The sequence below is a fragment of the Puma concolor genome, unplaced genomic scaffold (assembly GCF_028749965.1).
Source record: "Puma concolor isolate L17-30 unplaced genomic scaffold, mPumCon1.1.hap2 unalloc_scaffold_133, whole genome shotgun sequence".
NCBI classification, from domain to species: domain Eukaryota; kingdom Metazoa; phylum Chordata; class Mammalia; order Carnivora; family Felidae; genus Puma; species Puma concolor.
In genome coordinates this window covers 8,720-25,138 of record NW_028240162.1, presented here as the reverse complement: position 1 = coordinate 25,138, position 16,419 = coordinate 8,720, and the positions used below count along the sequence as shown (strand labels likewise).

The 16,419-nt window shown below is 47.0% G+C and overlaps 1 long non-coding RNA gene and 1 gene segment (V, D, J or C); one reads left to right on the top strand and one right to left on the bottom strand.

Moving 5' to 3' along the window:
* Positions 1–3,871: 3,871 nt before the first annotated feature.
* LOC147571629 (T cell receptor gamma variable 4-like) lies at positions 3,872–6,102 on the bottom strand. The segment is given in 3 exon segments: positions 3,872–4,680; positions 5,290–5,624; positions 5,713–6,102. Coding segments are annotated over 2 exon segments (468 nt in total).
* Positions 6,103–10,057: 3,955 nt separating this feature from the next.
* LOC147571628 (uncharacterized) lies at positions 10,058–14,265 on the top strand. The gene is made up of 2 exons (XR_015247214.1): positions 10,058–10,239; positions 13,089–14,265. It is a non-coding gene; the product is annotated as an uncharacterized LOC147571628 (long non-coding RNA).
* The last annotated feature ends 2,154 nt before the right edge of the window (positions 14,266–16,419 follow it).

Sequence of the window (16,419 nt, the reverse complement as noted above, 5' to 3'; positions counted from 1 at the left end):
GCAGGTCTGGGACAACCCGTATTTGCTCACAAATGCCAGTGTGTATTCTTCTCGAGTCAACAAACACACAGAAAATTCCAAGTGGCCCAACAGTGCAGTGAAACAGCCTGGACTATTAGTTTGGAAATATTTCTATTTCTCTCCAAGAATCAATTCCTCCACCTGTGAAATAGGGGTCGTGGCAGGATTTTTGTGACGATCACATGAGCTCCTGGACAGACACCACATCCAGCACAACATGTGACAGCCAGTGGAGCCAAAGAGATCTGAATTTAGCACCTTCACTGTGGGCCTTTCACAATTACTGCAAATCTCTGTGCACCTTACTTCTCTCTGAGATAATCACCCCATTTCAACATACACAGTCTCCAAACAGGAAGTCAATAGGAATGTATTGTCAATAGGAAAGTCAATTTATAAGTCAATAGGAAATTATGTCAACCCAGACACTTGGGGCAGGGTTAGGGACATCTGTGTGGGTACTTTGATAGCTCTCAGACTCTCTTTCCTCTCTCCTCTGATAACGAAGCATCACATAACAAGAAGCATATAAAGTGCTTCATACTGTGCTGAGGACATAAGGAGCTCTCAGTAAAATGTACCTATTATTAAAATCTTATCAGAATTATGCTATATATATTAATTTTCAGAAAGAACCTAATTCTTTTTCTTGGCCGAGCAATGAAAAGCAATCAAAGAAATCTGTTGACCCGTGGGCTACAAACGCTAATTCTGCCACTTTCAGAATATAACTGCAGAGTTTGGGTAATCACTCTGTAACTTCAATTTAGAAGTTAAAAGAAAATAAAGGCAGCAGAACTGCTATACATAGGAATGACCAGTTTGTGATTGAAAGAGTCAATGGCGACTTAAAGGTGGCAAGAAGGTAAAGTAAGGAAGGACAGAAAAGATAGATCAATTATAACAAAGGTGAGAGGCTGGGTTGTAGCTGACATTGTGAAGGTGGAAGACAATTCTCTGGTCTCTTTTAATAAGATTTGGATGGTTTCACTGCTGTACAATTGATTATTCTATTAAAGGACGTCAAGAACACAGAGTTGGATTCATCATAATATTGTGTCAAAAAGCACTGTAATTTATCTACACAGATATCTCTGTAAGTTATTAATTATGTTCTACTTAGGTGATGACGATTTACTTCATAACTCGACAAATACCTGGAATCCCTGATCTAACTGAAGAACGACAGCATTACAAATAATCTACATGCTTCTCTCTGCTACGTTCATCAACTAGAAAAGCACATCCTGTTCTGTTAGAGATGGGACCTTGGTGGTTTTGCGGAAAGTGAAATGAAAGGAACTAAACTCTCCTGAGTCTCCAACTTGTGTTATTCACTTGGAGGCAAATATAACCCACTTATCTGACTGTCTGCTTGATTTCATTCTTTTGCTCCAGTCCAGATGGACTGTCCGCCTCTCTTTACCTCGCCCTGGGCATTACGGGGTGGACCCTCATGGACCGCATGGGTGGGTTTCCTTATTCTCTGGTTGCTGTTTGGAAGCAGTCAGTGGAAGCATCAGGAGGAGGCTGGGAGTTGGGAGCAGAGTGAGCTCAGGGTTCCCTCCCTGAAGGGGGTCTGCATCCTCGCAGGGGCCAACACACAGTGCCATCTACACCAGAGACGGAGGGTTATGCTCAGGAAAACACAGGTGCGAGTGGAAGTGGCCATTCCCTTTTATACCAATTAACCCACGGGAGGCGTTTATTTCTTCTCTCCCAGGACCCTGAATCCAAAGGCTTGGACGTCCATCTAATGCCCGAAAAAAATGCTTCTGTCAGGGGACATGGTGATGCTTCTTTGAACTTCAACTTCCTTTGACCAACAGTCAATGCATATCAGAACAAAGATGCCCATTAGCATAATCCCTGGGGACTGGGGCACAGAGCAGGGGGGGAGAAACATGGCGTGTTGATCTTGGGGAGGAAACGGGTTTCACAGAATCCACACTCAGTACCCCACAACATCCACCCTTGTGCTGTTACTGGGAGAGAAATCTGTACCCCCAGAGTGGAGACACACGGAGTCCTACTTGAAAGTCTATCTTCTTCTCAGTCTCCAGATGAAGAACACGTGAGGGCAATTTTCTAGCAACCTTCCAAGAAGGCTAGGAGATCGTGTTTCAGGCAATAAAAGTGCCCAAGAACGTTGCTGAAGGAAACCAGGGTTGTGTGCGACAGTGTGCGTGCTTCTGCTGGGACCATCTCACTCCTGCCTCTGCGTCTGGATAAAAGTGACATAAGGAAACCAAAGAAGTTACAGCACAGCGTTAATGAGAAGACTATTTGTGCCACTGTCTGTAGTACTTGGTGTCTGTCCTCCACGGGGGAAAAGACACACTCAGACCAAGTACCTACTCCGATTCTCCAAGAACGGACCTGGTCTAAGTAGGCAGATGGAGTCAGTGGGGATCTGAAAAGAAAACCGGATTTTGTTTTGTAACAGAGGCAAAAGTTGTTGTTCGAGAAGAGGGGACAAAAATGATCATGACACAGCCCGATTCAGGCCTTTCTAACCATCGGATGTCACATGTCCTGTCTACGTGTTCAGTAATATGCAAGATTTTTAATATTAAGTAACATGTGAATTGTTTTCAAAAACACATCTTAAAATAAAATTCAAAAGCAATGCAAGTTTGCTACGTGACAAATCAGGGTATAGAAATGACATCATAAAAACTATCATGATCCCAATGTTTAGCAGTGACCCATCCAAAGTTATGCCCTTTCCTCTACCCGGGGCTGTGTCCCTGAACCCATTGTGGGGGTGAACCATAAAAAGCACCCAAAAAAATAGTCAAGATGGGTTCCAGTTGGGCCTAGAAATCTTTAGAAGTGCGATTTCTAGGAGATGACTCTGAGGTAACAGACATGACTTTGCCACAGTACTGGTGGGTGTGAGCAGTTGGTATTGGATATTGTAACTAGGAAAATTGTGATTTTTGAGGTGTTCTTGGACTTTATTCAGCATTAATTTAAAATTATAATGTTGCTTCTATTATTCAAAAGCATTGCGTCTCACCCACCTCAGGAATGAAACGAATGAGTTGAGCACAAATCATCAGGATTTTTCAAGCAGCCATCTATGCAAAGTCCTTTACCCTTGAGGTAATGTGAGTCCATCAGTATATTCAAAATATGAATCTCACTTCAACAGAGATAGAGGCCCTACTATACTCAGTCCTATATACTCCAATAAGATATTTTTAGTATTTTCATGAATCAGCCTTGAAACAACCTTGTAATGAATAATCTTTACTTAAGGCAGAGCTGGTTGGCCTTTACTATGTGTGGTCAAAGTGTCCTGGGTGAAGCTCACCTTAGCCGAAAGGAGAAGGGCAGGAGGAGGAAATGACTCCAAACATAGACTTGTTTCTTCCTCCACAAAGGGGGTGTTTCCTCCCTGTACAAGGCCACTGTCCTCTCAGGCTGTACATCAAAAGCACAATGGATCCACGTGGAAAACTGAGATTGACATGGACTTGGGATCACTTCTCATGAGAGTGTCTTCATATTTATCTCACTTCTCTCTAACTAAACGATAATAATCAGATCTCAGAGTCACCCCTCTGTGGAATCAGGCACTGAGAAGGTGCAGCAAGACGAGAGGGTTGGGTTGTATTAGGAAATGGGGATCACAAATGAGGGGACCACCCCCAAGAGGGAGGGAAGGTGACTTTCTGCCCCCTAAACCCTCCCCCCCTCACACACTTCCTGCACTTGCTGGAGGCCTTAACCTTGACCCGGGACTTCAGTAGAGGGTCCAGATGTTGTTTGGGCTCCTTCACAGGCAGGCATGTCTTAAAATTAATCATCCACACAAACAGAAGCTCATCAAGATGGAGGAAGATTTAGCAAATCCGAGAAACCAATTTACTTCCGATCATTTAGACTTCCCTTTCATTAATTATTTTTGCCAATGCTATTAAGTTGTACCTAAAGTTGGAATTTTCAATTGAAAATGTATTTAATTCAGCTTAGACCTCCTCAGAGAGTTTTATCTTCCCTCCACACAGCAGGGCCTCTCCTGTTTATGGCTAGGGAATTAGTAATATAGCTTTTCTTTTCTTTAATTTCTCTTCTTTCATTTTTATTTCTTTTTCTTTTTTTTCTTTTGGTCAAGAAGTTGATTAACTTTATAAGAAGTTAGTGAACATAGTGATATATTTTTGGTATAATTTTGCTTTAATACAGAAATCGGTCACACAACTGTAGCAGTTAAACCTCCTCGCTTTACAGAGGAGAGAACAGAGGTCCAGGGAAGCTGGTCCCCAAATCCCATATGGAGTCACTTTCAAGGAGACGGGGAAGGCGGAGGGCCCGGGGTCTCGTCCAGGGCCGATGCGTGCACCTGCCCTGAGGATCATTTCCCCCGCAGGAGAGTGAGCGCCAGGCATGGGTGAGGGTGCTGCGAAGTCAGCCACACTGTTTCCTGGGCTTCTGATCAAGGAATCTCTCTCTCTCTGCACAGGAACCAGCGGTGGGCGGGGCGGCAACTTAGAAACTGGAGTCAGGAGCTGCCTTCCAGTCTCGGCTTGCACCCATTTTGTGCGGAATCCCCAGAGAGTCTCTCGGCCTTGAAATTATTTGCACGATATTTTATTCCCACATTCTTCATTGGAGATGGTCAGATTCTTGAATCGTCAGTCCGGCACAGCTCTGTTCAATAGAAGTAAGTGTTAGACACAATTTGAGACACAAATTAAAAATTCCCTAAATGCTGCGTTAAAAACAAGGTTAAATAAATAAGTAACAAAGTTAAAGAAATAATTCTAGCACAAATTTTATTTAGTGAATGATATCCAAAATAGTATTTCAGTGTGATTTCAGTGTGCAGTTAATATAGAAATTTTTAAGGGTATATTTCATCTTCTTTTATAGTCTCCAGAATATGCTACACAAGCAGCCCATGGCGGCATGGATTAGTGCAGTGGCTACATTTCAAGTGCTCAGTAGCCACATTGGGCTGGTGCCTGGTGCTCGTGGCTGCTGCCTTGAGCAGCTCAGATCCTGCTCCAGATGCTTCAGAAGCTCACCCTGGACGATCTTTAGAAAAGTGCCTCCAGACAGGACAGCCCCCTGGGTCTGCACCAGCCTGTGAGCTGGGGCTCCTTAGCCTCCTGGGTCATGTGCAGTGGACCCACGGAGAGGGTTGTCCTCCAGTGTCCAGGGTACTGTCGGTTGACCCAGGAAACCCCAGGGACCCAGCACCCATGGCAAGTCCAGGACTGGAGCACCCTGGGAGTTGGGGACTTTTTGCTCAAGGACCTGAGCTTCCTGTAAGGCTGTGCTCTAATCTTCCCAAACAGCACAGTAATACACGCCCTCATCGCTCTTCGCCAGCTTCAGCAGCAACAGGTTAGAGCTTGTGCTATCCTTGCCTTTCTTGGCGTGGACCTTGTCTGCTGTCAAGACACCATCTCTGGTCACATATGAGCTGGACATATCCAGCATGAGGATCCTCTTGGGGGCTGTACCCTCCTGGTGGCGGTACCAGTGGATGTAGCTGACCGAGGTGCTGGCTTTGCAGGGCAGCGTGGCCCAGCTGCCTGCACGTGCCACCACCACGGCTGGCTGCTCCACACTGATCGCTGCCACGCCACCTGCGAGGGGGGACAGCGGTGAGACAGGGAAGGATAAGAGCCTCAGGGCACCCCACGCACCCGCACCGGGGAGGGAGTCAGGACTTACCAGGAAACAGGAGGGCGCACAGGAAGGCGAGGGGACCCAGCATGGTTCTGCTTCCCCGCTGGTGGAGAGAAGCCCAGGGTGACCTCCCAGCTGCACCTGCTGGAAGGAGACTGATTAGGTAGGTGGCAGAGGGCAGGTTAGTGTCTGAGCTCTGCATCCCTGAGGCACCTGCTGGTGAGAGACAGAGAGAGAGAGGCTGGAGGGTGGAGCCAGAGGGCAGGGACAGGTCTGACCACAAAATGGGGAGAGGAACCCCCAACGGTCAGGGTGCTGAGAATACGGAAGAGCTTTGGTGCAATAAAAACACCACTAATAATAGCAATCCTTGATTTGACATGGACTATGGAGCACAGCACTAATTTGTTTCTGCTCAGTGTCTCTTTCGAGGCTGCATGCCTAAGAGGAATCAGGTGGGATGACAGCCGGGTCTGGCTGGAGACAAATCCCAAACCTCAAATGGCCACCTGGCACTCACAGAGCAATGGGTGTGCTGCCTCCCTGGGGGGCAGGGACAAGCAGAGCAGCAATCCCCGCCTAAAAGGCATGGGGCTCCCAAGCGGGCACTGGAGCATTGTCCCCAGAGGTGGCATCAGGAGATTAAGTGCCCTCACATAACATGATAGCTGTGCAGTCGTGGGCGAGCTGTTTCTCCTCCTTTTCCTCATCTGTCAAAAGGGATCTCGTTCGTTTGCAGGCAGAGTGAACAGGAAATGTGAGCAAAGCGTGTAGCCTGTCCCAGGTGCATAGACAAGGCTCAGGAAATGTTGGGGACGGGTGTTTCACCTCAACGCTGGACTATTGGCAGTAGATGTTTTCTGGGCAGTAGATGTTTTCTCATAGCATAGGATTAGTTTTGAAAAAAAAAAGGATGTGGGCTTCTGTGGGCACACCTGTGTGTGTGTGTGTGTGTGTGTGTGTGTGTGTGTGTGTATCCAAAGGAAGAAGACTGCATCGACCCAGGGGCAGTGTAGACCAGGCGGTGGGACCAGGTCCTGCAGTCCCAGGGTCAGATCTTCAAAAATGGGAAAGGCGGGGCCTTGTGAGGGGTCAGCTGAGGAATGCACCGGAAATGCGTGAGAAATAAAGATAGCATTGACTTCCAACCGAAACGAAAATTCCTTTTCACTTATGGCAAGTATACCAAGGCTTCCTGGGTATAGTTATAGTAATTCGTTATACTCATTATAGGCTGACCTCCTGGAGGGCGAGGGCAGTGGGGACAGCCAGGAAAGGGACTTGGCTGGGCTGGAGGGCTGGGTCCTGCAACACCCATGACCAGACCCAGCTCCCATGCTCCTCCTCCTGGTAAAACTGGAGGGCAGACCTGCTGAGCTATAACCGGGATTCAAAGCTAAAGTGTCCCAAAATGCAGGCTTTGAGGTTGTGCTGAGACGGTGAGGTGTTGAGTAGATGCTCTGCTAAAAGAATATTCCAGGCCCATCATTCAGACCCTCAGCAGGTGTCTAGGGCAGCTGTGCTAAAGTGTTAAGTGGAAAAGAGAGTGACAACGGGGGAGACATCTGACCAGCAAAACGGCAGGTGGAAAGAGTCTCAATATAGAAGGTGAGCAGTGTGGGTGGTGACAAATTGGGTGACATTTTTCTTCCTGCTTTCTCTATTTCCTAGATTTTCACTGATAGGCAAATCTTACTTTGGGGGAGAAAATCCACAACCTTCTACTGTTTTCTGAAAATAAATTTTATTTCACATGGTCAGCATTCAAAAGTCTGTTTCTCTCAATTACTGTTACCATTTTTATTCAAATACTACTCACATTAAAGTGTCTCAACAGCTCACCAGGCTCAGTGGGTAATGAAGTCTGCCCCAAACCTCCAGCCAAATACTCTCTTGGGTGTGTCAATGACAAAAGTCAAACAATTTAGTTTGTAGTGTGTTATGTCCTTTATTGAAAGAAGAATAATCCATGGATTGGGGCGTTCAGTGCCTCACAAGCAGTGGACACGGTTCCCCAGGGATTTTGGCAAGAGGGAGTTTATAGAGCCTTAGAAACAGCCAAGGGGGGAACAGGAAGGATTAGGTGGTGTTCAGGGATCTCCCTACAAGGCTAGCAGGTCACTGAGGGAATAAGGAGAGAGCTTTTGGCTCAGGTTGATTGGCTGGGGTCGCATATCTGATCCCATTTAGAACAGGGAAATCATTACAGATTCTTGGTGATGGGGACCGGCTGGCTGGGATATACTGTTTCTGGTCAAGGGCAGCATTGACAGGGACAGGAAAGGGACCTACATTTCTGCTTGCTGACCTGGGACCCTGGGCAGGAGTGGCTCCATCCTGGGCCTGGAGATGTATGTCAGCAGGTGACCATTGTTCACCTTTCCTCTACTCTTCCTGCTGTGGGGTGTGCCTGCTCTTCTCTAAGTGGCACTAAAGGTCATATTTCTTAAAAGATGCTCCTGTTTAAAGAAATAATAGGGAAAACTCTTCAGCAAGAGAGAAAGAGTAGCCACCCTTATGTGGAGAGTGGAGGGTTCTGATCAGGACCCCACTGACTCCAGGAAGAGAGAAATTACACTGCACTTGAGGGAGCAGGACGTCTTGTCTCCCCAGATCATCCCGCTGTTGCATGAATGAAGCTGCTGTGATGGCTCCAGACCTCAGCCCCAGGGGAGAGGCGGCTGGGTCACAGCAGGTGTGGACTCAGGCAGACCCTGTGCAGAGGGCCAGGTGCTGAAGCTTGGACCTGCTCGGTTAACCTCTGAGAGGCTGGCGTGCTCGCCTCACCTGGGGCAGCTCCCCTCCGCCCAGCAGAGAGTCTGAGATCTCGTCCAGTGTGACCGCTTCCCTTGGTCACGTGGAATAAATGGATGCAGACATGACGTCAACCTTCGGTGAACGGGACAAACCCGAAAGTCCAAAAGAGGGAAGACATTGATATATTTTGATGAGTGGACTGTCCGTAAAATATTCTTCCTTTTTTCTTCCATTTACATGTTTATAACACTTTGTGTTGAATCCACATTTTTCCTTAAATATATTTCTCTTTTGTTAGGTTAATTATCCCATTTTTAAAACCAAGTCGTAAGTAGCATCCGGGACATTCACACTTCGCTAGAGAATCACAGAACTTTAAATACTTCAAGTTGAAGAAGAAAACCCTCATTCCAGATGCCTCATTGTTTCTCATCTTTAAAGCTCCCCAAAACAGGCGATTCCTTCAATATTACAAAACCATGAGCAGCTGAGGCAGGATTCAAACCCCCGCGCCCCCATCCCTCCTCTGTACCGTGAACACATCACATTGAGTGGACCTGTCATTTCTAATTCAGTAACTACATCAGAGTACCCACTACATCTCAAGGCTGGGACCAGGCCCTTTTTCAAACATAAACGTTACTTTCGTAACCCTTGAGAGTTGTAAAATTCTGTGAGGCACACATTAGTGTTCCCAGTCAACAGATGATGACCGTCAGGCTCCTTAAGACATTCCTCACATTGGACTTTGGAAAACAACTGAGCAAATCTGATAATCATTGAACCAGCTTTATTAGAAGAAATTAGGATCAGTTATGTTGGTCTGCATTGGACCCTTCTCAAAGGTAAATGTGTGTGTGTGTGTGTGTGTGTGTGCGTGTGTGTGTGTGTGCATTCATAACAAATTAACTTGATAGAGAATTTCCTCCTCAAGTAAAAAGGCAGCCTCACAAAGTTGTCAGATTTACAGGGAAGTGCAAAATGCAATGCAATATTTGGACATAAACTACAATGATTTTGTTGTTTACCTGGAATTCAGGGAAATGTAAATCAAATCCACATTGAGCTAGCACCTCACACCTGATAGATGGCTGTAATCAGAAAGAGTACAATAACAGGTGTCATCGCAGAAGCGGGGAAGGGAGGAAGGGCAGGGACTCTGGCTGACCATCCTCTGCTCAGGGACCACATGAAGGGGACACGAGGCTGTCACAGGAACAGCTCCAAGAGCAGACTGTCCCAGGCAAGCGTGAGTGTCTGCGGTCCCGGAAAATCCCTGCTGGGCCAGATGGGGCATGGTTTCAAAATTAAGAAAGTATAAAACTACCATCACCTAGAGCAGAAAGAGAATCCTTAAAACAAGAAAAGTAGTGAGAAATCTCCTCCACCAGAATGTTAAAGAAGCTATAAGCTACAGCACAGAAAAGAAGGCAGTATTGGCCCCAGAGTTTATTCATGAGCACAAGGTGCCCTAGAGGAGGGGGACGGGGGGAGAGAGAATGAAAAAATCTTAAATTGCATCCTGTGGGCTTAGTGTTGTTAGTGGTGATTACAATTTGTTAATATTCATATTTTTAAATTCACGTTGAGAGCGTTACTTAGCAAGATGTCAGTATAAGGGGAAAATGCAAATATACAATTTTTAAGGATTAGCAAAACTGTGATCTATAGTTGAATCCTCATCTCTAAAAATTACTCCCTTTGTAGATATCCACTGAGAAAAGTGAAAGCCATAATAACCCGGAACTCTGAGCATTCCTGGCATCTATGTTGTGGGATCAAACACCATTTCTTACTACGAGCACCAGGACTCAGGTGAGAAATGACTGAAACCAGAAATGACACAATAGTACAGAGTCACCACGTACGCGCCCGTCTCCATACAAACTATGTTTCAGGACAGCACAGAGCTGACGAACGACAGCTTCACTTCATGGGCTCAGGATCATTACATGAGGGAGAAATTAGAACTGGAGAAGGAGGGAATCGCTCTCCTGCAGCAGCCCCTCATGAGACACTGGATTCGGACACGTGTCACCCGGGGGGGGGGGGGTCACAGCTCCGTCACCTGCACTGGTGCTGCTCCCGCTGCCCTTCCGTGTCCCTGTCCCCTCCTGACGTCCCTCTGTCTCCCTCGTTGTGTCCAGCTTTTTGCCTTTCTCATTTCCTGTTGCTGTCCATCCCCCTGCGTCTGTCTCCAGATCTCCCTTTCCAGCCGGCTCTCTTCCTTCTTTATTTCTCTCTATCTCTCCTCTGTCTCCTCCTGATCTCTCTCCCTCTCTTTCTGTTTCTCTCTACATGTCTCTTATCTGTGTCTGCATATCTGTCTCCCTACATCTGTTTGGCCATCTCTAACACCCAGTTTCTATTTCTATTTCTCTCTCTCTCTTACTGACTTTCCACTCTCTCTCTCTACCTCTCCTTCAATGGTCACAGTAGCTACTTGAAATTCTTCCTTATTCTATGCATTTCCCTGTCTTCTGATGACCACTTCCTGTCCTCTCAGCGCCCTCTTCATAGGAGCCTCTTTGTCCATCGTCCCTTCTTCTCTCTGCTTCTCTTCTCTGTCCCCTGGGGCCTGTGGGATACAGGCCTGTGGTCTGTGCTAAGGGGACAAGATGGGCCCAAGCTCACAAATGTACGTTTACTCCTTGAGTGTCTCCTGATAATCGCACCTGCCACATATCAAGTGATCAGAACAATGATGGCAGGGACAGAACTGTCCCCAACATTGCTGCCTTGGAGACGAAGTCATTGCATGCACACGAGTGCTTATATTTCTATCAGCTGGTTGTGAGGTGTTACCTAGTGACAGTGTGAGAAATAGTCTATCATGAATTATTAGAATGTCCTACGATATCATGACCTTGAAATGGGTCTCTCTATGCTGTTTTGTGACCACAGTGACATAGATCAGAGGTGTTCATAATGACCGCATGCCTCTGTATGGAGAGTACTTGCAGAAAGGCTTAGAAGATGCTATACATTTAATATACGTGTATGAGATACCATATGTTTTAGAATATTATTATCAGGGTGTCAATAACACTGAATTACATACCGTGTTCCTTGCATAGAAGATTAGAAGAAACTGTCATGAACAGAATTCTCACGCAGTCTGGGCTGGGACATGGATGGGAACGTGACTTTATGCAAGTCACTACTGAACACACTGGACTAAAACAGGGGCTGACAGTGGGGGAGAGAGGAAGCCTCACTAGGGCCCAGTTCACTCTCCCGGGCCCGGTGCTGCTCGGGGCCGCCTGCAGCTTCCCAGAAACCAGCCCCGTCCCCTGCTGGTGCCGGGGCGGGGCTGGGCCAGGGCACTTTCCAGAAGAGTTGAGGGCCGCCCGGAAACCTCAGCCAAAGCTCCACATCCTGCCTGCCTTTCCCACGGGCTCCGTGGCTGCCAGGTGCACGCGGCCTGCAGGGACCTGCCCGTTCAGACGCCTTCACGTGTGGCCAGCCTTCCAGACCCACTTGTCTGGTGAGTGGTCCAGTCGTGGGGCCCAGCCAGGGGCCCCCCCACTCTCTGAGCAGCCGACGCTGTAATCTGACACATGGTGGCTGAGGGGAGAGGTCCTTCTCAGCATGGCGCTGCCCAACAGGGACATTTGAAAGCTCTGAATGACACCTCCTGAGTCTGTGAAGATTTATTACATTGACAAGGACAGAATGACAGCTCCAGTCCAAGCCCTGCCACTTGGAGGATGTGTGTCCTTGGGAAAGTCACTGTGAATGGGGATAGTAATGCTTACTCTGGAGACATCATCCACCAAGGGCCAGGGATTGGGCCAAGGTGGTTGCTTTGTAAATAAACGCGATCAGTCTTAAGTACAGTATAATTTTTATGACAATCTATTCCTCAAATAACATGTCAAGGTAGTTATAACATCTTGTTCTGTTCACCTGCTCAGAGTCATGTAAGTAAGTAATAAAGCCTTGATTCAAACCCACATCTAAGAAAGTACAAAACCCGTCACACCATCCATTCCATATATATATATATATATATATATATATATATATATATATAAAATTTATTTTATATATATAGAGGTGTATATATATATATATGCATAGAGGACAAGCTATTGTTGAAGAGCAGTCTTTCAGGAAATTGTGCTGCACCTCAGAATGTGTAGAGAGTTTTCCAGCACTTGTGAATTAATAGTTTATTGCCTTTTGTGAGAGATTAATTTTTTAAAGGTCATAACAGTCATCATTGATCCATTAAGTAATATCACATAAGCTTTATTGGATGTCAATGTACATGTTGATTCCTTCCCTGCATAAAGTAGGTGTTATTTATCCCAGTCTGCAGATGAGACAGAGACTTAGGGAGGGTAAGTAACTTACTTGAGATTGCCTAGCTAAGAAAGAGCACAGTAAGAACTTCTAGTCTACCAGGCTCTCAAAGCCTGTGTCTTCAGCAACCTGCTCGTCTTTTTGTGATTAAGGGATTAAATTCTGTCCTCATTGATCGGTCTTTCGATGCAAAAATGTGATCTTGTTACACTTCCCATTTGTTTTCTGTTCTGCACTTCCTGCTTAAAAAATACACTATTTTGAGTGCATCCAGTTACTTACACTGGCTTCTAGCACCCCCTGCTGGCCATTCCAGGTATGTCATACATGTTACCGTCCTCTATATTGTTCCTCAGGTAAGGGAAGTCTGTTAACAGCAAAGACTCAGCATAGTGAGTAAAACAGCCCGGAAATACAGCAGCAGGAAACCTGTTACCAGTTGTATACTCAGTGTGCTTGGTGATTTTAGGTAAGTGTCTTCTTTTTGGAGGTTCCCCTTTTCTCCAGCCTCAAATGAGAGGATTTTCCTTAACGTTTATTCATTAATTTTGAAAGACAGAGAGAGAAACCAAGCACATTCTGTGCTGTCAGCACAGACCCTGTCGCGGGGCTCGGTCTCAGAAACTGTGAGATTATGACCTGAGACGAAATCAAGAATCAGACGCCTAATCGACTGAGCTGTCCAGGCGTCCCAAGACAGAATTGTTATATGTTTGGTGTCTTATGTACCTGTGAAAACTACAGAAAATTTCTTGTGAATAATGCATGTTCACCACTCTGTAAATGGCATACCATTTTGTGAATGCATGTCTGCCCATCTGTCTGTACACCTAGCTCACTGCTCCTCTCTGCTCCCAGCCACTGCGTTGATTCATCCACCACCAGCGACAGGCACTGCTGTGCATACTGGCTGTCACCAGTGAGGCTGGCACCAGCACCTTAGGGTCTCTGCATGCTGGGAGTCACGCTTCCCTGGGAACATCATCCTGGGGACAATGGTTCCAGGAATCACACATACACATTCTCAATAAATACCCAATGCTATGTTATCCGACACCGAAATTTTTACCAACCTGATGGCCACCAAACAGGATCACATTGTTTCAGCAGGTTATTGCCCTGGGCTGCTGATGAGGAAGCTGAGGGTTTTTCATACCTGGCATCCACTGAGTCTGTGCCTCGGACACTTGGCCGTCCGTGCCCTTTGGGCGCAGCAGAAAGGAGGCCGGCGGCAGAGGCTACAGCACCCAGAGGAGCCAGGCTGCCCACGGCCGGGCCCACTTTTCCTGGCCGTGTGACTGGACCCGGTTCTCATTGCGCTGAATCTCAGCTTCCTCGTCTTCAAAAAGGGAAATCCGCCCACACCTCACAGGTTTGTGAGGATTAAATAATTTAATACACGTGGAACACTTAGGAGAGTGTCTGGCAAATCAAGATTGTTAGTTATTATCATACTTCCTATTAACAGTAATTTATTGATACTACAAATACAAATAAAGATAAAGAAAATGATAAATTATTAAAATTACTTAAGATCGTAGTAACTAATGTTATTAATCACTTGACTTGAATGAATGTATATCTTCTGGATATTTCTCCTTTGTGAGTTTTGGCTCATATAAATATCCTCAGCTACTCTATCATGGGTCTAAACTTTATCTAAAGTACTTTTCATTACATAAAATTTCTCTATAGTGTGCTCAAACTTCCTTTCAGCCACATACTTTGTGTACTTTGGAGTTTTGTGTACGAAAGCTTTCCCCTCTCCAGTATCACAAAAGAATTCCGTCATTTCTTGTGATCTTCAGCTTCAGATTTTAACTCCATGCTCTGGATTAGCTTTTCTGCACGTCCCTGAACTCATGGATCTCTCAGTCTCTCGTTTATTCGCTCGGTGCACCTGTACACAACATCCATCCTGCAGACTCAGAATGCAGAGGAGATCGGTAGAGAGTGGCTCAGTTCGTGGAGAGAAGGAAGGGTAACTGACATCACTTTACACGGAATGCAATCAGAGAACCGTGGGGCTTAGGGCAGAGGAGGAACTAGTGGAGGAGGCGGGACAAGAGGGAAGGGGCGTTGCACCAGGGTGAGCAGTGTAGAGGTGCAGCGGGACGGCAACGTGGCTCAGTGCTGAGCCTCCCCTGAGGGAGCAGAAGACACGTATTGGTGAAGATGTGGAGGATACTGACAGCCAAGCAGAGACCTGGGGATTAGATGTGAAACGCAGATATTCATCATTAGCACAAGCACGTGTGTGTGTGTGTGTGTGTGTGTGTGTGTGTGTGTGAGTGGAGGAGGAGGAAGAGGAGAGCGAGCCGTACATCTGACATCAGGGTAAGGAAGCTAGTCCAGGGCCTGCCCGCAAACTGGGAAGAGGGGAAGCAGGGAGGTGAGGGGGGCAACAAGGATCAAGGTCTTCCTTGGCAGGGACGGGGACCATTCCTACACCGGGTAGCAGGGATGACAGTACAAGCTCGGGACTCAGGGGTTTGTCACCTGGAACATGAAGCCCAGGAGGGGGCGGTTCCGAAGAAAGGGGGAACCCTCAGGGCTGCGATAAGGGGGAATTTTGAAAGAAGTTCACTGATGCAAAGTCTCAGTAATGTGGTTCCCCGTGTGCAGTAACCAACACCTGGCAAGAGCTTGACAAATGTTTAATGAACAAACGCACATGCGGACTTGGCAGCAATAAGACGCTCCAAAGCAAACACTGTCTGGACAGCTGGGACACACACCCACCCATCGAGGATAATGTACCCCGCCCGACGCCCCAGCCGACACCCCTCTCCAGCACCCACTGCAGCAGGAAGAAAAATTAGTGAAGGTGACAAAGGAACAATCAGGCAAGAAAACAAGAAAATTCCTTTCTTGGGCTTAGAGTTTAGAGAGGCGTGGTGGCATCATCAAAAGCCACAGAAATTGCTGGGTGGTCCCTGGCAGGTTTCTGCAGAGCAGAGCATAGGACACGGTTTAATGGTATTTATCCAGGGGGCGGGAGGGTAGAGGGGCATCCGCCAGGTGGCAATGTCTTACAGACAAGGAGCTCGGGCCCTGCACCGGCTTCCCAGGGCTTTCCAGTGTTATCAACACGTGTTCCCCAGGGCTAAGAGCAGCCCCACGCAGTGGATGTTGGGCCAGGTAAACACACAACTCTGACCGGGCCTACAAGCATGAGACCCCCTGAGTGTCGGACCTGAGCTCCCAGGGGACAGGGAATCTGCTGGATTCTAGGAAACTAAGAGAAGGTTTAGATATCCTTTGAAAGAGCCTCAGGGTACCTGGCCTTCCTCTCAATCTGCACAGATTTAATCGTAGTGTCTCAGTTAGCATTCAAGCTGAACAAGTCAGCCGATGCTCCCGTAAGCGATCTTAAGAGGATAACCAAGGAGTTGCAAACTTCGTGGCCAGACTATTAGGCTTACTCCAGCACACTTTTTTCGGTTTCTGTGAGCAGTGTATCCACCCTTGCTGTGTGCCCTGGGCAGTGCTGCCCTCCAGCAGCCAGGGCTCCTCCCAGGTGGCTCCGCGTGCAGGATAATGAGAAAGCAGGTCTGACTGAGGCCAGGGTCAAGGATGAATAGAACCCCGTGGCTGTTCTTTCTCTAGGTTTGCTGCGAGAGTATCGGTCACCGTCTTCTCTACACAGCCACCCCATGTCCAACTGCATTTCTCTGAGTCCTAGGA